At 40.1% G+C, this 22457-nt stretch overlaps 1 protein-coding gene across 1 annotated transcript; it reads right to left on the bottom strand.

Moving 5' to 3' along the window:
- Positions 1-1278: 1278 nt before the first annotated feature.
- On the bottom strand, positions 1279-21459 carry LOC143282847 (ornithine transcarbamylase, mitochondrial-like). Its single transcript, XM_076588684.1, has 10 exons — positions 21247-21459; positions 19551-19671; positions 16590-16671; positions 15574-15661; positions 9410-9563; positions 8761-8883; positions 8440-8493; positions 7183-7332; positions 5519-5659; positions 1279-4682 (listed from the first exon to the last, which is right to left on the bottom strand). The coding sequence occupies exons 1-10, from the start codon at positions 21348-21350 to the stop codon at positions 4596-4598; spliced, it is 1104 nt and encodes a 367-aa protein (XP_076444799.1). The 5' UTR covers positions 21351-21459; the 3' UTR covers positions 1279-4595.
- Positions 21460-22457: the final 998 nt, after the last annotated feature.

Below are 22457 nucleotides of genomic sequence, written 5' to 3'. Positions count from 1 at the left end.
CGTGATTATTAGATTTAGACGCTCGTGTCATTCATGCGTGCGTGCGTGTGGTGTGTGTGTGTGTGTGTGTGTGTGTGTGTGTGTGTGTGTGTGTGTGTGTGTGTGTGTGTGACGAGATGATGGGAAAGGGGGAAGAAAAGAAAAAGGCGAACAAGTGATCCAAGGGAGATAATTCACACCGTCAAAGGTTACACAAAACATTGGAAGAGTTACTACTCTTCGCCGGATTCAATGTGTCCATGATCATACTGGATATGACGAACGCACGCAACAAGGAAGACCATTACGATACACATGTAGGTTAGGTCCGAGTCCACAGTTATGGCTGATGAGTCTCTGAGGAGAACAGTTATTTGTAGTTGTTATCTTTATTGTTGTAGTTGTTGTTCATTCCTTTTGGACAAAGTTCCATTTTGTACTGTTTCCATGTAATGAAGAATTATTCATGAATGATGATGTTAACCAACAACAAAAAAATAAAAATAAAATAAATAAAATAAAATTTCATACATGCATCCTCAATAAAAAAAATTTCTGCTCCAAACAGCAGAATACCCGAAACAACAAACCATAGTTAACAAAAAAGAAGAACAATAAATATGGTGACAATTATGTCTGGGAGCTTTTTATCGGACAGAGAGCATGTATACAAAGACATAAAGCACAAAATCAAAACTAAAATAGGCAGGAGAACACACACACACACACACACACACACACTGAGTGTGAGTGTGTGCACACGTGCGACTAAAGCTTGACTGGATGACATAGGAAACAAATGATGAGCACATATAGCTATGGGAAACGAATGATGAGCACCTGTAGGCATGCAGCTCTGCCCAGGCTGGCAGCCTGTTGCACAAATGACTCCATGTTTGTAAAGCACATAGAGATTGGTCTCTGAGACACTGCACCGTATGAGTGTCCACTTCAGTCAATGAAATGGCTTAAAAAAGATACAAATAAAAGCATCTTTGTTTTGTTTTCTTGAAATGGATGATTTGTTTACCTGCACTTGTCTCCTGCCACAATCATGTCTTGTGTGTATATATGTATTCACTGCGTGTGTGAGTGTGCGCACGTGTGCGTGCATGCATATATAATATACGTGTGTGTGTGTGTGTTAAAACATATAGATGCGATTCAGGTACAGCAGAAAAAGAAAAGTGACATAAAGAGAGAAAATGGGATAGAGAGCGAGCAGAAAAGTGACAAACAAAGAGAGAATGAGATAGAGAGCAAGGAAAAGTTGAAAAAAAAAAAGGCTGAGAAAGATAGCTGGATTTCATTGACATCTTTAATGTCCACTGAAGAAAACCATACATCTGGGTTCTACAGGGTTGCTAGAACCCAAAACAACTGACTGACAGAAACATTATTTCCCAGTTAATCAGAAGACACACAGTCAACAGGACAAACTGTCATAATTGTTACTTTCTTAGGTTCTTGCATAACTGTTTTTCATTTCATTTTTCATCAGTACATGCTGTCATTAAACACCAATGGTCAGTGGATGTATAAAGGTTCCTTCTTTCTATTTTTCACCTTTCAAAATATGATCCGAAATTCCTTTAACGAAGAGTGTAACACTGACACAAGCAGCCTTTATTCATTACAATTCATGCATATGTACCAAGAGACTAAAGAAAGTCATTAAATTCTTAACAGTGCAAGTGTCTGGCAAAAACATACCGGAAGTTAAAACTTCAGTCCAAGACACCAAGGAGTTTTCAAGTTGGAGTCACATTTTAGTTTACCATAGTTTTCTGTTTGTTGGGCACCTGTGTATACAAAACGCACCCCTGAAATTTAGAAGAAAAAAAATCCTAGAATAAGGTGCACTCAGTTAATTGTGATCAAATAACTGGAGAAACTCAAAAAAGTAGTTTCAGAAATAACAAACAACAAAACTTTTATTCCATCATGCTAATGTGTGTAAGTTCATAAAACAAAGAAACAGGTTAACAGACATTCTCATTCTTGAATCGGATTCACTGTTATCAACGTCACAGATGCCAGAGAACTCTGAACTTGCAGAGTATGACAAGAACAGTTTAAAAGCCTTCTCTGACATGTTCAGTTGGCAGAAAACACTTGAAATTTTGCAACCGCTGTGAGGGTGAGCATGTTCATAAACAACAAATCTAACAAAATCATAGGAAAATGAACAGAAACAAATCATTAACATCAAACTGTTCTCTGACAACTCATTAAATAATGTAATGCAAACTCCTCCCTTGCAACAAGACAACGGTGAGCACATCTAGAAAAACTCATCAAAAGGCTACCATTTGCTCAACAATGGGAAATCAAAAAGAACACAGACACTGTTCATAAAACTCAACAAAGGAAAAAGAAAACTACTAGCCTCCTTTGTGATTACTAGCCTCCTTTGTGATTATCTGTTACCGCACTCGCTTTGATCAGTTTCAATGTGCAATGTTTATATGGCACTTTTTTTTTTAACATCATTTCAACAAAGTGATGAGTATTAATGTATGAAAAAAAACAACAACTTCGACATGCAAATGGAAGCTGATTGATAAATCTAAAAGACAGCACATGCACAGGCATAAATCTGAAATTATTCTGGATAGTACGGACACAGAGGAAAACAACAAATCCTTATTCCATATGGGAGCTGAATGATGTACTTTTTCATTTCAATCAAACTGACATTAAAAAGGGTGAAAATCCAAATATCACAGCATCTGAAGTCTGATTACACCTTCAGAGATGGTTTACATGGATGCTCACTTCTAGAAAATCACCAACCAGGTTCTGCTTTCACCTTACCAGAACTGAAAACAGAAATACTGTACCACAATGGAAAACAAAATCAATTAATCAATATTCACAGCTAAACTAATCACTGTTCTTATTACATATTCAATGTCCAGTACATCTTCTGCAAGTCTTATTTTGTATCTGATTCTAAATCAGTATTACAGACTTTAAATTTGTCAATACTGCAAGAACAAATATAAGACTATAATTGAAATCAGTCATATCATTCATCTTTTGTGCTTAAGAAGTACACGCATGTATTACTTTTTCCTGGGTTCCTTCACATCTTGGTATTTTCTGCAATGACAGGGTTGCCAAATACTCCAGGTAAATAAGTAAATCAGCTGCACAGACTGTGCTATACTACTACTACTAATGATGATGATGATGATGATGATACTAAAATTAAACAAACTGTTTGATAAATGATACTGCAAACAGAAAAATTCCAGACATTAACAAAGTTCACAGAGGCTTTAAAAACAGAATGAGAATGGATTAGGAAACTATTCACATGAACAGCAAAGGGAAAGAAAATCCCCCTTCCCGGAAATCTATTCATTGAATCTTACTATGGTTAAATAATGTTTTTAATACTGAACATAATACTTCCCAGAAAGATGTATGCCAGGCTTACCGGAAATTTACAGAACTTTACAAAAAGAAAGGTAAAACGAAGATTCTGAGGCACTGATGTAACAATACAATTCACTTCAAAAACTGGACAAGCTAAAATATATTTCTGTTTAGATATACTGCTGGCAAGAATGGCAAGAATGGGTGCTTTCTCAAATATGCTTTGCACATAATATGAAATCTGGAGAATGCAATATTCATAAGTTCAACAAAAAAGTTCATTCATCACAAATAATTTAGACCCAGCAACATGCAATGAAAAACCAAAAGCACCAGAAATCATTCTTGGTCAATGGTGTTAACAAGTGCTCAAAAATAAATCATGATATACCCCTTGAACCATTCTTAAAATACAACATACATTTATTTGCTAATGATGATGCACTTCCTCCAATTCTGAGCAATTGCACTGAGTGTTCAGAAATAATATCATTTCCCAGATAAAATCTGCTTAATGCTTGCATAAAGTGAAATGTTACATTTGGTGCAAGAACTTTTTATTTCTCCAAAGTAAAACAAAACAAAACAAAAACAAATATTATGTCCTTTCCTATTCTTCTTATGCATGGTTTAAAGGTTTAAACAGGGTTCGTAAGGTGCTTAAAAGTCCTAACATTCTGAAATTCCCAAGTAAGGTCATACAAGTGCTTTTATCTACAACAAGGTCCTTACAAGTCCTTACACCAGAAAAAAAAAATCACTGAGGGTGACTTCTGTTATGTAGGATACAATTTCTTTCAATTAAAAAACAGTTTAAAGTAAGAACAGGAACTTCAGATGCGAAAGGATCAGTTTCCCTGAGACAGAACATTAATTAGTTTTAATTCACAGTTATAGGAGGCAGGGGGGTGGGAAAAGAAAAAATACCACTTAAAAAAAAAAAAAAAAAATTGCGTCCACTATTATATGAAGCATTCTCACTTCATGTCTATGATACAGAATACTAAATTCTAGCCTTTTTAATCACCCGCATAACCTTTAGAAATTCAATCTCCTATTACATAGATCAAACACACTGGCTCATCAAACCGCTATGACAAATCAAACACCCTATACGAACTAAAACTACAATCATGCACCCCTGCACTCCGACACAAGACTGCTTGCCAGTCTATGAGATACGATGCTGTGAGATACGATGACAGCCGTGTGAGCAAGGCAAGATAAGGACCTCAAGATTTGTCGGGGTTCTCCCCTCTCATGAAGGCAGGATAAGGCATCTGAGGCCGGTAGTCCATCAGGAGATGCAGCATCACCGCCTGAGGAAGAAACACCCATCTGGTTAACACACTGATACGACAGTCAGCCAGCTGTCAGTCTGAGATGCTAACCACTTCGCCACAGCAGCTGGTGAAATGTACCGTTTGTTTCATTTTTCATTTGCTGTTAACGAAAAAGTTGTTTGATATAAATGATAATAATAATAATAATAATAATATTGTTCATTAGCCCTCACTTTGAAACAGAAGTGCTACATGTGAGCACGGTATAAGCTTTAACTCACCGAGCCCTGCAGCCTGAGCACTGCTCTGACATCAGAATTGTCTCATTAAAACTGTTCTCACATTCATTCATTTGCATTAATCGTAAAGAAAGGGAACTAACTACCACAGTTTTTCCAGATGTGTCTGAATGTAATCTGGAGGGAAATCAGTATATTTTATGCTTTCTGTTCTGTTGTGACAAAGAGTAATACAGTACAGTACAGTACAGTACAGTACAGTACTATGTCTAGCGCAAGACACTGTCCCATACAATGATGGTCCACTTTCTGTTCGGTTGTGACAAAGAGTAATACAATACAATACAATACAATACAATACAGTACGGTACAATGTCCAGCACAAGACATGCTGTCCCCATACCATGACGGTCCACTTTCTGTTCGGTTGTGACAAAGAGTAATACAATACAATACAATACAATACAATACAGTACAGTACAATGTCCAGCACAAGGCACACTGTCCCCATACCATGACGGTCAACTTTCTGTTCGGTTGTGACAAAGAGTAATACAATACAATACAATACAATACAATACAATACAATACAGTACAGTACAATGTCCAGCACAAGGCACACTGTCCCCATACCATGACGGTCCACTTTCTGTTCTCTGCCTCCTGCCAGACGAGGGAGTGCTGCTTGTCGTAGAAGATGTCGTCGGTCACCTCTTCCTGCTTGCGAGGCAAGCAGTGCAGAAACACCCAGTCGGCTCCAGCCTCCTTCAGCATCTGTTGACAACATCAACAATTCATAACAACAATGAGACCTTCCCGAAAACGGAGCATGGTTGCCTAAATGGCAGGGTAAACATGGTCTTACATGTCAATATCCCCACTTATGCAGTTTGAGTGGATGTGAGAGTTGCAGCCCCCAAGAACGCAGACATACAGACATACAGACAGACACACATTCCAACATCTCCACCTCAGGGGCCCAGCAGTGCTGATCTACAGAGCTGGGTTGCATGAGCAGAGATAAGTATTGTATGGTCTTGTCTAGTACTGTGTTGCACTGTCAAAAAAAAGTATTGTGTTGTGCTGTATTGTGTTGTGCTGTACTGAACTGTGTACTGTATTGTATTGTATTGTATTGTATTGTACTGAAGTGTATTGCATTGTACTGTATTGCACTGTATTGTACTGAACTGTATTGTACTGCACTGCACTGCACTGTACTGTACTGCATTGCATTGCATTGCATTGCATTGTATTGTGCTACTCTTTTGTCACAACATATTTCTCTGTGTGAAATCTGGGCTGCTCTCCCAGGAAGAGTGCATCGCTACAGTGTAGTGCTACCCATATTTTTTTCTTTCGGTGTTTTTTTGTTTTTTTTCCTGCCTGCAAGTGTATTTGTCTTCCTGTCAAAATGGAATTTTCAACATAATTCTACCAGGGACAACCCTTTAGTTGCCATGGGTTCTAAGCACAAGCTACACAAGGGACCTGAATTCAACGTCTCATCCAAATGACTAGTGTCCAGACTACCGTTCGAGGTCTAGTGGAGGGGGAGAAAATACAGCCAAGCAGACGGGCGCAATAGCCGAGTGGTTAAAGCGTTGGACTGTCAATCTGAGGGTCCCGGGTTCGAATCACGGTGACGGCGCCTGGTGGGTAAAGGGTGGAGATTTTTACGATCTACCAGGTCAACATATGTGCAGACCTGCTAGTGCCTGAACCCACTTCGTGTGTATATACATGCAGAATATCAAATACTCACGTTAAAGATCCTGTAATCCATGTCAGCGTTCAGTGGGTTATGGAAACAAGAACATACCCAGCATGCACACCCCCGAAAACGGAGTATGGCTGCCTACATGGCGGGGTAAAAACGGTCATACACGTAAAAGCCCACTCGTGTACATACTAGTGAACGCAGAAGAAGAAGAAAAACAGCCAAGCGTGGGAATTGAACCCGTACACTCAGGTTCTCTTGCTTCCTAAGCAGATGCGTTACCACCAGACCACCACACTTACTGTTTAAGAAAAAAAAGAAAGCTCATGAACTAAACTAAACATTTCGCCGGTAGGCAAATATCAAGCAAATTCCATCTTGGAGATATTATCTCTGGACAGTCATCGTGATCATTCAGAACTGAAGGAAATATGTCCAATCAGAACTGGAGGAAATGTGTCAACATAAGCAATGGAATTTATGTCGCATATAAAGAATGGTTCGAGCAAACTTAGCGCTGCAAATGACACTCATCCGACCCAGACCCATGTTCAGATTTTTTCTAAATGAAGCATACCTTGCGGTTGACCTGGAAGCCACGGAAGTCGTTCAGGCGTTTCTCCTTTTCCTCCTCCTGGCCCATACTGATCCAGGTGTCTGTTATGATGGCGTCAGCTCGGTACACAGCCTCCAGTGGGTCGTTGGTGATGGTCAGGGTGGACCCACTCTGCAGGACACCACCCAACCAATACAGAAGGTGAGCCAAGCGTGAAAAAACGACTGCCGGAAAATTTGCGACATTCCGTCTCGCTGAAATTTTTTAAAGCCTGCTTTGAAAACGCATCTTTTCCAACGACAGTCATTTTTTCAGTGCTGGTCTTGGTATGATCTAGTTTCCAATGCATGCTTTATTGTGGGGAAGCCGTATGTCATCTGTGTGTGGCGGGGTGCTAGCAAGTGTCTGTGCATGCGTGTGTGTGTACGCGTGCCTGAATGTGTGTTGCAGGGAAGTGTTTTCTGGAGGGCGTCATGGGTGGGTGGGTGGTATCCGATGTTCAGTTGCGTACTGTTTTCTGGCACATGCTTCCATGTGTGAGGAGGTGTGTGTGTGTATGGGGGGGGGGGGGGGGGGTACTGAGAGGGGAGGCGTGTGAATGCACATGCAAAACACACAGAGAGGCACATAATGCAAACGCGACAATTTGCAGTCTCAGACACCCATACCCCACACTCAACCAACAAATGTATGTACCCAGATCCCACCCTTTATAAAATATAATAGAATATGTCTTTATACCAAGTGTACCGGGGTCACAAGGAATACTGGAGGGGATAGTACATAACAAGGTACGAACATAAATCAAAAATCATACACAAACACAGATACAGTAGAAATTAGGATATATACAAGTGCATATCAATATAAAAAGTTGTGCATACACACACACACACACACACACACACACACAAACACTCTCTCTCTTTCTCTCTCACACACACACGCACACACACACATACACACACACGTTTGGACAGAAGCCGCATATTACATGTGGATGGGGCTGATGACTAGATCTTCAGGTAGATGGTTGTTGATTGCACAATTTTAGTTATCATACTGGATTTGTTTATTAGATTTATGGATTCATGAAAAGTAACACTATAGAAATATATGCATGCATAAGACCAAATATACATGTTAAAAAACAAAGCCATGCATGCTTTTCATGTAAAATAATGTCAGTTTTGATTCATATGTATGCACAAGGAACACAATTCCGCAGCAAAGATTCTACATGATAACAAATTCACAGAAATGAAAGTGTTAACTTACCCTTGCAGCAAACTTGACCGCATCTTGAAAGACTGTATTATCAGCTTCATAGCCCTGTAAAATAAGTTAATAACACAGATGAAATTGTGTGTGGCGCATCACTGTGTTTTTGCAGGCTCATGTTTTTGGCATCATTTTGGTGATCATATCAGCTAATTTCAATGTGGATTAAGCTCGTGTATGCGTGGATTAATCGCATAAGCTCGCTTCCCAATAAGAACTAATTATCAAGTCTCTCTCCAAAATCAGGTACATACCTTATAATGCCAAAGGGTGAAATGACGTCACCAAGCTAAGAATGCAAACAGTCATCAAACCTACCTCAGGCACCGCGTAGCTGAGATCGATGCCCAGTTTTGTGCACCCCATCATCAGTGAATGAAGAATGTTGTTTGCGTCTCCAACCCATGCTATGCTCAGACCTTTCAGGTACCCGAAGTGCTCCTGTGGAAAAGGGTGAACGAACACACATCAAAGCATGGGAGATGTTAACCACCTTCAAGATGCATGGCAATGACAAATCATCTCCCTTTAAAACACACTGGAGTTTTCAGAAGCACACCCACACACAGTGAAAGAAATACAGTTGCAATGATTATAAACATACAATCGTATAAATACATCTGTATCTTTCTCTACAATCGTATAAATCTCTCTCTCTCTCTCTCTCTCTCTCTCTCTCTCTCTCTTAAAGGGCTGTCCCTGGCAAAATTCTGTTGAAAAATGCACTTTGACAATAAAACAATACACAGACATAACCATCACCCCCACACCCCCCTAAAAATAGGGGGGAGGGTCTGCACTGCATTGTGGTGAAGCGCTCTTCCCTGGGAGAGAACAGCCCGTATTTCACACAAGAGAAATCCAGCATCACAAAAAGCAATACAAGAAAACACAATACAATACAACACAATACGATACGAAACAATACGATATGATATGATACAACACAACACGATAGGCATCTGACCTGCAGGGTGAGAAAATCGGCCAGGGTCTGCAGAGGGTGGTACATGTCGCTTAGACCGCTGATGACTGGCACAGAGGCTTCGTCAGCCAACACAGTCAGGTCCTCCTGCCCATAGACTCTGGCCAGGATCAGGTCTGACATTGTGGACAGCACCCTGCACATCAGACAGCTGCATGATTAGAGCGCTGGAATCATGCCCAAGTTTCCTGAGTTCGATCCCTGGTTTCGGCAGACCTAGTGAGGACAGGGTGGAGATTTTTTCCGATATCCAAGCTGGTCAACAAATGTGCAGACCTGTTAGTGCCTGAACACCCTTTGTGTGTATACATGTATATGCATGCTGGAGATCAAATTTTCATGTTAACAATCCTAATAATCCATGTCAGCGTTAAGTGGGTTATGGAAAAAAAAAAAAAAAAATACCCAGCATGCACACCCCCGAAAATGAAGTATGGCTGCCCACATGTCATGGTAAAAGCGGTCATACACATAAAAATATATCTAACGTAAGAAACATTACCTTGACTCGCTAGTGCAGAGCAGATACTTGCATGGGCCTAATTCCTGTCTTGTGCAAAAAACTGGTCTATGTAGGATGGACAAAAAAGAAAATACCTGTGATTAGTTAACTCCCTTCCTCTAATTACCTCCCATCTATTTATGTCTGAAATGCACTCTCTGAAATGACGAAAAATGAAATGAAGAGAAATGGAAAAAAATAAAATAATAAAAAGTTTGAAACAAATAAGAATGTTTTTTCCCCAAATCATTATTCCCCCACACAGAGACATAAAAATTACAGCATTTTAAAATGCATCTGTTGCCTTTCACAATCTTTTTTTTTTTTTTTTTTTTTTTTTTTTTTTTTTTTTTTAAATGCAAAACACAAACTGGATAATAATGTCACAACACATAAATGAAAAATAATTTTCATCTTCCAAAATGTTTGGGTTTTTTTGTTTTTTTTCTTTATAAACCGATGTAATAAAACCACACACTTATTAAGTCCAAAGAAACACACAAAATAATATGTAAAGTTTGTTTTCTTTCTGAAACAAAATTATACTGTATCCCAATGACAGAAAAAAAAAGACAAAAGATAGTGCTGATAGAGAAAGAGGGAGGAGGGGAAAGGAGGGGTGGGGGGTGAGGATTGAATATATAATTTTTTTTTTTTAAAGAAGAAGAAAAATAGCAACACAAATCTCTGTAATTTCTAAACATTTCTGGTAGAACATGTCCACACTGTGGTAATTCTGCTTGTGACTAAAAACAGCCCAAAACATCATGCTGAGATCGCCAGATGTTTTCACAGCTTCCTGAAAGTTCCAGGGGAAAAGCAAATACAGGAAACTGAGGAACAGTTGGGCCAAACATGGGAAATGTAGTCCATGTAGACAAAAACAGAAAAATGAAGACGATCCTGCTGGAATACTGGGGGGAGGAGGGAGAAAGCGTGAGAGTCACAGGGGCGTAGGGAAGGGGGCCTCTTTCTTCTTCTTCTTCTTCTTCTTCTTTGTTCATGGGCTGCTACCCGCATGTTCACTCGTACATACATGAGTGGGCTTTTATGTGTATGACCGTTTTTACCCTGCCATGTAGGCAGCCATACTCCATTTCCGGGGTGTGCATGCTGGGTATGTTGTTTCCATAACCCACCGAACACTGATACGGATTACAGGATCTTTTAACATGTGTAAGTTTGTAACCATCATCCAGCAGATGTACGAAGACGCCACCTGTCAAGTGATCCACGATGGGAAACTGACGGAACCTTTCAGTGTGCAAACCGGCGTCCGTCAGGGTTGTTTGCTCTCACCGACCATTTTCCTGATGGTGGTTGACTGAGTCATGAGGCAGTCTACAGCAGATCGGAGGACAGGCATCCAGTGGACTTTTACTAAACAGCTGGAGGACCTAGACTTCGCAGATGACATAAGTCTTCTCTCCCACAGGCAGCAAGATGCGCAGGAGAAACTATGTCGTGTGGCAGAAGAAGCTGAGAAGACTGGACTCCAAATCAACATTGGGAAAACAGAGGTCATGAGGGTCAACAACAAGAAGCAAGATCCTGTGCAACTACACCAAGAGAACATCAAGGAGGTTGACAAGTTTGTCTACTTAGGCAGTGTTGTCAGCAAAGACGGGGGGACGGACGAAGACATCAAGAGCCGTATCAACAAAGCAAGACACGCCTTCAACACCCTTCGACCAATCTGGAGATCGACAGCCCTCTCAATCCGCAACAAGATCCGGATTTTTAACACCAACGTGAAGTCGGTTCTACTCTATGGCTCAGAGACGTGGAGAGTGACAAAGACCAGCACCCACAAGCTTCAGACATTCACCAACAGATGTCTAAGAAACATCCTGAACATCAGATGGCCAGAGGTTGTCTCCAATGAAGAACTTTGGAACATAACAAAACAGGCCCCACTGGAGACGGAAATCAAGAAACGGAAATGGGGATGGATAGACCATACACTACGCAAGCCTGCAACAAACATCACAAGACAGGCTCTTGATTGGAACCCTCAGGGGAAAAGGAAAGTTGGCCGTCCGAAGCAGAACTGGCGGAGAAGCATTGAGGCAGAGACAAGGGCGGCCGGAATGACGTGGGCCGAACTGAAGAGGACCAGCCAGAGCCGGGTGCGTTGGAGGAGTGTTGTTGCGGCCCTATGTTCCCCACGGAATCAAGAGGAATAAGTCAAGTTAACATGTGTAGATCTTCTGCTTGCGTATATACATGAAGGGGTTCAGGCACAAGCAGGTCTGTACATATCAAATGATGACCCGGGAGATTAGAAAAATCTCCACCCTTTACCCACCAAGTGCACTGTTACCGAGATTCAAACCCCAGACCCTCAGATTAAAAGTCTAACGCTTTAACCACTCAGCTATTGTACCCGTTGGGCTCTTTCATTTATAAACTGTCACTCTCTTTGTTTCTGAGGGGCCTCTTTCATTTATAACTTGCCACTCTCTTTGTTTTTTCTTTCATTTATAAATTGTTGCTCTCTTTGTTTCTGAGGATGAATTGTTGCTCTCTTTGTTTCTGGGGGCCTCCTTCATTTATAAATAGTTGCTCTCTTTGTTTCTGAGGATAAATTGTTGCTCTCTTTGTTTCTGAGGATGGATTGTTGGTCTCTTTGTTTCTGGGGGCCTCTTTCATTTATAAATTGCTGCTCTCTTTGTTTCTGAGGATGAATGTTCCTCTCTTTGTTTCTGGGGACCTCCTTTGTTTATAAAACAAACTGGAACCAGAGGCTTGGATGGAATTGATAGTAAAATTTTGAAACTTTCTGCAGCAGTTATTTCTGAAACCCTTACTTACATTTGCAATTTATGTATAACGAAAAATCAGTTTCCCAAGGCATTTTAACTGGCAAAAGTCATCCCGCCGTACAAGTCAGGAGATCAAACAGAGCCTTCAAATTATAGACCAATTTCAATCTTGTCTACTTTGTCAAAACCCCTAGAAACCCACATTAAAAAACACATTTTTAGTCATTTTAATTCCTATAATCTGTTTCATCCAAGTCAGTCTGGTTTCAGACCTAATCTTTCATGCCACACTGCACTAACATCCTTAGTTGACAAATGAGTGACTAATATAAATAATAATAACTTTACTGGAGTTCTATTTGTAGACTTCGCAAAAGCATTTGTTGTGATTGATCATGCACTTCTTAAAAAACTTAGAATTTATGGCTTATCAAACAATACATTATCTCTTGCACTCATTTTTATCTGATAGGAAACAACTGGTGATAATGGAAAAGAATCTTCTCTTTTACCTATTGAATATGGTGTTCCTCAGGGTTCTGTGTTGGGACCAATATTGTTTTCCATTTATATAAATGATTTACCTTTATTTACCACTGCATTTTGTGAACTGTTTGCCGACGATACGACTTTAAACGTTGACAATTCTAAACTCTCTGAAGTTTCCAAAACATTGCAGGTAAGTATTAATCAGTAAACTGATTGGTCTGAACTAAACCACATGAGTCTGCATCCACAGAAAACCAAATACATGTTGATTACAACCAGACAGAAGCGTCAAACTCTTGCATCTAATTCCTCCTCCCTTTTTATAAATGGCAAAATCATTGAAGAAGTCAACAGTCACAAGGTTCTTGGGATAATTATTGATAACAACTTGACCTGGTCTGATCACATATCAATGTTATGTAAAACTATTTCCAAAAAGGTATATCAACTTTCTAAAATAAAACATTTTTTTAAATTTACATACTCGAAAAATATTTTTTCAAGCCTACATTGAGTCTTATATAAACTATGCCTCAACTGTCTGGGATTCAGCGAGTGATAACATCCTAAAGCCACTCCTAAGTCTTCATAGGCGTGCTCTTAAATTAGTTATTCTAAAATTGTTCTCTTTATATGTTTCTGATTACACAGAACTTGATATATTGCCATTGAAAATTAAACTTAAATATAATAAAGCCATATTCATGTTCAAACTATTATCAGGTTATGCCCCACCCTCTCTCATAAGTAATTTTCCAGTAAACAGTCACCGCCACACACATAAAATAACATTGCCTCAGCCAAGAATTGATCTTTATAAAACAAGTCTCACATACTCTGGTGGATATTTACGGAATTCTATTTCATCTGCACTTAATATACACTCCAGTCTCAGCATCTTCAAAAGACTATACCATAAACATCAAATGTCAGAGCTAAGTTCTACGAATCCTTGAAATTACTGAGATTGATAAACAAATGATGTATTCTCAATATCCTTGTCTATGTGTCTATCTCCTTTCCTCCCTTCCTCCTTCCCTCCCTCCTCCCTCCATCTCTCTCTCTCTCTCTCTCTCTCTCTCTCTCTCAACAGTTTTCCTCTCTCCTTCTTCGTATCTCTTCCTTCCTTACCTTCTTCCTTCCTTCTCTCCTTCACGCATATACATACTATGTTATTTTGTGGGGAATTGTGTATTTTCTATGCCATTTACTTGTTCTTGTTGTTGTTGCCATGCAATGTGGTGTTTTTTTTTCCTCCTTTTTTTCAGTCTTCTTGTATTTCCTAGATTAGTTTATACGTTTTCTTTACGAGGGTAGGATGAAAACAGGTCGATAAGTGCCTATTCCTTTTCCCTCAATAAAAAAAGTTTCAAAGTTTTGATTTCGATAATGTGTTGCTCTCTTTGTTTCTGGGGGTGAGGGGTGGGGGGGGTTTCCTTTGTTTATAATGTGTCGCTCTCTTTGTTTCTGGGGGCCTCCTTTGTTTATAATGTGTCGCTCTCTTTGTTTCTGGGGGCATCTTTCATTTATAAATTGTTGCTCTCCTTCTTTCCTGGGAACCTCTTTTATTTATAAACTGCCACTCTCTGTTTCTGGCCCCCCAAACCCCCAACATCCCCTTTCTTTTCCTTTTTCATTCCTGTCGTCTCTTCCCTTCTCATTTCATGGCTTCTTGGTCAGTTCACCTTTGTTAATCTTCTTCTCATTACTGTTATTTTATAACTATAGGCACTGCTGTTAATTCTGCGGGGAAAGACTGAGAAATAACCTGTTATTTTAATTCCCTTGCATCTTTGAAATCTCATCTCAAAACTCAACTTTTCCCTCAGCAATAAGTTCAGTTGTGGCAGGTCCACTTCCTTTGCATTAGCTGTGCTTGACTAAGTGTGTATGCATGTGTTCATAACTACATGCTTGTATGTGTGTGTGTGTGTGTGTGTGTGTGTGTGTGTGTGTGTGTGTGTGTGTGTGTGTGTGTGTGTGTGTGTGCACGCGCACACACACATCTGTTTATGTTTGTTTGTGTTTGTGCATGCCTGTGTGTGCCTATGTGTTGAGGATAGCTGTTAGGTACATATGTATGTTAAAATGTATGTATGCATTGTGTGTGTGTGTGTGTGTGTGTGTGTGTGTGTGTGTGTTTAGTCAGATTTTGGTGTGTGTATGTAACATTGATCTAATGTGTTATGTAAACATAAGTGTTTTTGTAAAGCACCTAGAGCAGATTTCTGGATAGTGTGCTGTATTAGTATCCATTATTATTATTATTATTATTATTATTATTATTATCAAAGAGAGAATCATGCAAAATTAGAATCACACACACACACACACACACACACACACACACACACACACATACACAAATATAGGAGGCAGAGCTTTCTCACCTTGCTGTGTCCGTGATAGACTCATTGACACCGAGGTGAACATCGTCCGGGCCCAGAAACTGAGCATGTCCACCAAGAGCTGCTATACCTGCAAACAGTGGTAACAGTAGCTGGAGTAATATCAGTGGTTGCTTTTTTTTTTTTTTTTTAGTACAATGTAGTTGATTTAAAGTCTAGTCATTTTCACACACAAAAAAGGAGATGTAGACTGTTTATGAGAGTGTGTGCACGTTTCTTCTTCTTCTTCTTCATTCATGGGCTGCAACTCCCACGTTCACTCGTACGTACATGAGTGGGCTTTTACGTGTATGACCGTTTTTACCCTGCCATGTAGGCAACCATACTCCATTTTCTGAGGTGTGTGCACATTTGAAATGCGTACATGTGTTCTTTGAGTGTGAAGAAAGTATTTTGTGTAGTTTCGACTTTCCGACTGCCTCACAAACAATTAACTTAAAGCATTGCATGCTACACATACCACACATCAACAAGTGCATTGCAAAACATTTGAAATTTCTAACCTTAAAACATGAGATGTGGTGGGATTTTTTTTTTTTTTTTTAACAAGTCTCACACTAAAAATGTCTCGCACAAAACTAACGCGGCGATAGCCTTGAGATGGCCTTAGTGAGTCGGCGAGGCTCTAAGCACCATAATTTCATTTCGCACAAAACTCATATGAAGGCTGTGCACAGTCAAAAGTATTGACCCTGGCACAACTGCCTAGGCATTCGATTTCTGACCCAGTGCTTGCCAGTCGTCAGGGTTTGAGCCCCTAGTTTCAGCCTGGAGTTGTGTCCTTGGGAAAGGAGCGCTTATCTCCCATTTTCTTCACTTCACTCCAGGTGTCAACAGGTACCCAACTTTGCTTGGGAAAGGTTAATACAGCAGGAAGGGGAGGATTTGGCCCTGCTTTCCTTTGCCGAGCTCTAGACACAGTGGAAATGAATTCAATGCCCTGATGGCCGTAAGAAGCTATAGGACCGTCAAACTTATCTATCTATATATACACTGACCTGCCTCTGTGGACAGGCGAGTGCGTGTACTCCGCTTCTGAAAAATCATCGACACATTCTTCCCAGCTAGTGGAGTCAGCACCTGCAAACCAGTAGAATAATAATAATGAGAACAATAAAAGTAATAATAATAATAATAACAATAATAACAATGCTGCTTGCAGATTGACACACAAACCTCCCAGACAGGGAGCTGGTTGCGTACATAAAAAATGTATGCATGAAGTACACCATAAACAAACAAACACACATGTATACGCACACACATGACCATCAAAAGAAGTACATTAGTCAATTGAAATGGTAGGTGGTTGACGGGCGCAATAGCCGAATGGTTAAAGCGTGGGACTGTCAATCTGAGGGTCCCGGGTTCGAATCACGGTGACGGCGCCTGGTGGGTAAAGGGTGGAGATTTTTACGATCTCCCAGGTCAACATATGTGCAGACCTGCTAGTGCCTGAACCCCCTTCATGTGTATATGCAAGCAGAAGATCAAATACGCATGTTAAAGATCCTGTAATCCATGTCAGCGTTCGGTGGGTTATGGAAACAAGAACATACCCAGCATGCACACCCCCGAAAACGGAGTATGGCTGCCTACATGGCGGGGTAAAAACGGTCATACACGTAAAAGCCCACTCGTGTGCATACGAGTGAAGGCAGAAGAAGAAGAAGAAGGCAGGTGGTAGAATGGAATCAATTTCTAAACGGAACTGGGAATCCACATGATGAAACAAACAGTGCTGATCTTTATCCGCTCCACTGGTGATAAAGTCCCTCTCCCTCTCTTTCATTTTTCTCAGCCCCCCTCCTCCCCCACCACTCCCCTCTCCTCTTTCTCTACCCTCCTCTCTCTCTCTCTTGTCTTCATCTTTCCATCTTCCTTACACTGTGCTGTCATCATCATCATCATCTCCACCTCTTTTCCTTGTGTACTCTAGCATGTATTTTCAACATGCTTAGCTCTCGTAACATTTTTCAAAACTTAAAAATGCTGCAGGTCACATAAGGTGCAGCTGTGTTGATAATGCATGTCTAAATCTGGATTTGTTTTTGTTTTTTCATGCAGTTCTGGGAAGCAACAATATATTACCAACCTGGTGGGCAAAGGGCAGAGAATTACATACATTTCTGGATCACTCAGTCAACATACATCTGCAGACCTGCAACAATGCCCTAAACCCTCTGTGCATACAGTCGTTTCATATGCTTTAAGCAATAAATCAATCGTAATATACAATATCATATGCATATAACATACAGAATTAAAATCACAAAATATATTGGTGAGCTATGGAAACAGTGACATGTACAAGGCATGCACTGTTCTGGAAAATAGGTTATAGCCACCTAAATAGTCGGATTAAGATTTTTTTTCAAAGGTAATACAAATAAAAGCTCACGGTATGTGTATATATGTGAAATTTGCAGCCCATAAATGTAGCAGATCATCACCTGATTCAACTTTGCAGATGATTGTTGGGAGCACAGACAAACCCTGTGATGTTTTTCTATTAAAAAAAAAAAGATATGTTACTGTGATAACTAATGTTTTGGTTCACTTACAATACCATGCAAAGTACCAGAATAACAGTTCCTTTCATTTGTACAAATAAAGTTTGACTCTGTCCCCACTCTGTGTGTGTGTGTGTGTGTGTGTGTGTGTGTGTGTGTGCACAAGTGAGTGTGCATATGACTATGTCCAATGTGTTTTTGTGTCTGTGTGTGTTTGCATACATGTGTTAATGCACGGGCACATGCCTAATTCATCACTTTTTCAGGAGACAAGTTTACTTCGCACCACTCTGAGTAAAGAGGAAATGAGGAATGAGAGTTGGGAAGGTGAAGTGAAAGTCTGAGTCAGAGACATGCATGGAACGAAAACCAGCAACAGCTGCAGCCAACATTACTGACTGAATGGGAAAGAAATAAGGATGAAAGCAATCTATTCAAATTTTCAATTAACAGCAATAGAATACAACAAATGAACACTATTTTTTCTCATCATTTGTAGCATTTCATCGCCTTCTTGTTGCTCCAGCTGTTGGTTCCTCCAATTACAGTGTAGTTCACAGCAAAATTCTACAAGTGTGACAGGTCAAAGTCCAAGAATCAAACTCACTTTCCCAGGCTGGAGAGTGAAACCACCAGAGCTCACCTCAACTACCCAACTCTTTCATTCCTCGTTCCCTCTTTACAAGGAGCAGTGCAAAGTAAACTTACCCTTAGAGAAGATCATGAATTTGGCATATGTGCATGCGTTAACACATGCAAATACACAGACACAAAAACACATTATATATAATAACACAGTCTCAACACACAGACACAAAAACACATTGTACACAATCACATGCATATATTTGCACACACACGCAAACATACATTATATACAATATACACAGTCTCACACAACACAAAACACACACACACACACACACACACACACACACACACACAGTGTTGGGACAGAGTACAACCACAGCTGTACAATTGAAGGGAACTGTAATGCACTGCACAGTATTTTATGTAAAGCAAAACATTAGTTTGAACAATCTAATGTGTTTACAACTTGTAATACTGCCCGGCTGACTGAAATGAATGGAATTGTGGACAGCATATCTCATTGATTCACTGTTCCATATTGTTCTTCTATTTGATTAATCTCGACTACACTACACTGATACAGATCCTTTTTCAAAACAAACTTTATAACCTATCTCCTCAAAACAGCCTTTGGCTTGTACGTCTTCTCCAATTTTTTGTTTGTTTGTTCTTTACCTCTCTATCTAAGTCTTCATGTAGTGTGAGTGCTTCCTTGTGTGTGTGTGTGCTGTGTGTTATGTGTGCTTGCATATAAGTGTGTGTGCGTGTGTGCTTTTTTGGAGTGACTGTCCACATTTGTAATGCCATATAAGTACTATGTATTACTACTGTTATCATCAACCAACCAATCTTCACCTCATCATTTTTTTTTATACGGGTCTTCAGATCTTTGGCTGTCCACAGTAGCTGTTTGATGTCTTCAGGCTGGAAGTGCTTGAGCGTCAGAAAGTCACGACCCACCAGTGACTGTATCTCGCTGGATTGGACAAAAACATTTTATATGTACACATGATGAGGAGGAGGAGAATGATCAGAGCTCCTTTCTGGCTGACAGCATTCCTGCACCATCAAAGCATTATTTGTACAAGTCTGCTTTTGGCTACTCCTCCTCCTCCTTGGCATTCACAACTACAGTTTCTAGCCATAGTGTGACAAGTACATAATACACATGTACCTTGGTTTGTTAGAGGGCACATGCTGGCCAGGTACTATACACACACACACACACACATATATATATATATATATATATATATGTGTGTGTGTGTGTGTGTGTGTGTGTGTGTGTGTGTGCGCGAAGAAGAAGAAAAATTAATCACCTGTGCAGCCACATACAAACCACAATACAAGCTATGACCACCAAAATGTATCTTTAATTACTATGAGTATGACTATCAACAGTATAATGTAGACAGATTTTAAATTAAATATCCAGATGTGCGCTTAATTAAACAAATAAGAAAATACATAACATACTTGAAGCAAATTGTGCGATTCATCGATCACAGCAAAAGTTTCCAACAGGGATTTTTTTTTTTTAATTTCAAACAATATATCTAAGTAAAATGTAAACAGAGTAAGAAAGAAAGAAAAAGTAAATGTGCGTATCTGAAATAAAGAATGTTTAATACAACAACTATTGAGAAATAAAACTTTTTTTTTTATTACAAACCATAAAACCAATGTTTCAAAACGATAAAACCAATGAAGAGATTTTTTTTTTTTTTTAACTTTTTCACAATTGAACATCACTCACTGTTCATGTTCATACCCAGTCTCATAACTTTTATTAAACTAAAGGTACATTGCACTGAGAGATTTTGTTATAGAGAGAGACAGAGAGTGGGGAGACACACAGATTGAGAGAGACTAGAGAGAGTGAGAGGGGGAGAGATGGAGAGAAATCAAGTCATTTTCTGGTTTCAACAATTCATTCTATAACACACACACACACACACACACACACACACACACACACACTGTGACAAATGTTCTCCTCTTCCCATCTGTAACCCACAAATGACCCTAACTCAGTAACTGACATCACACACACACACACACACACACACACTGAAATATAAACACATGGCGGAATACATCAAATAACAAACACATGAGGACTTTGATAAATTTATCAAATATCAAGTAACATTACTGACGAACACATCAGGACATAAATCAAAATGCAAATACATTTGGACATAAATCAAAATACAACCTCTTGAAGATATTTAATAAAAATACAAACACGTGGTAGTGGAAAAGTGAAAGTGGCTGTCAGACGTTCATGCCCCCCTTTTTTAACAAATGCACAATGCAATCAATTAAATAAATTTACACTAAATGACTAATCTTCTGTTACTGGCAATATCCACAACCTTTCCCCTCAAGACGGAATGAGCAGTCTTCATAAGGCGTGGACATTCACTCCGTAATTCACACATAAGTGTGGAGGGGAAGAAATGTGCATACTGCCACAGTAATAACAGAGGAATGGAATTATCCGATGCACTGTGGTCGCTAAAAACTACAACATTTCGCCCCAACTTACTGACGATGTCTTCGTGCAGTCATATCAACACTGCAACATTTTGTTGCCATCAAGCAGCATCGTGCAGCAAACAAGCTGCGAGTAGTGGCAGTGGTCAGCGACATGTTTTTCAAGTGGAAAGGCGGCAATAGGAGGTGAATGACCTGTTGACCGCAAGGCCCGAAACCCTGACGAAAGCAAAATCCGTCAGCTATTTTGTTCGGAAATGCCAAGGTGAAGTCTGTAAAGGGAGATCACTGTTGTGAAAGCGAACCTCAGCTGCTGTGCCCACTGATCTATTTTTGGAACAGTAGGCTGTGCGGGTGGAAGAGAAATATCAAAGTGCACGGTGTTGATGAGTGTTCTCTCGACTCACACCTTGATCATTATTGTTATCAACAAATTTTCATTTCGTTACATCAAAAAAGAAAGATCTGGCCGTTTGCGGGCTATCTCGCTCACAGCTTCATGGCGGCTTTTCTTATCTTTCATGGTAGTTGACGTAAGTATAGCTTCCAATGCTGTGATAACTAAGGCATGCTTTAAAAAAAAAAATCCCCCGTGCCAACTTCTTGTATTTGTCTTCTCACTGTTCATCCTAAGCATCCCAGCCCCATCTCTTCTCCATCCCTTCTGAAAACACACACACACACACACACACACACACACACCGGCACCGTGACCTGGTTTTAGTGACTCCAAACATTAGCAACACCTGTGACGGATCCACACGCAGCAATACACAGTTGCCAGACTGTTGGACGTAAGGCCTGATGCACCAAATTGGCCAGCTGTTTGGGATGGGAAGCACGTGCTGCCTGTCGTCTGCTTACTCTCTGTCTCTCAGAGAGAGTCTTCCCCCACCCCTCTCCATCTCTCTCTCACACACACTGTCTATCTATCTATCTGTGTGTGTGTGTGTGTGTGTGCACGTGCGCGTGCGACTGGTATGTGTGTGGATAAAATTATGTGTGATCGAGTGTGTGTGTACACGTGCGTGTGCGAAAGAGGTTTTGACACCGATTGCGTGTTTTTACCTCAGTAAAAGACAAAAACTCAAAACGAGTAACAAAATGTCACGGAGTGATCTGTAATAATCTAAATCTGCATCTAGTGTCAAATTTGTATCCGACAAAATGTCGGGAAACTGATAGGGGAGGTGTTGGGGGCCGGGGTGTGAAGGGGGTGGGGCTGGGTGGGCCATGGGAGAGCAGGACAGGGTGGAGATAGGG

This window comes from Babylonia areolata, chromosome 6 (assembly GCF_041734735.1).
Source record: "Babylonia areolata isolate BAREFJ2019XMU chromosome 6, ASM4173473v1, whole genome shotgun sequence".
Classification (NCBI taxonomy): domain Eukaryota; kingdom Metazoa; phylum Mollusca; class Gastropoda; order Neogastropoda; family Buccinidae; genus Babylonia; species Babylonia areolata.
The sequence above is the reverse complement of the archived record's forward strand: the minus strand, read 5'-3'. Positions and strand labels throughout refer to the sequence as shown.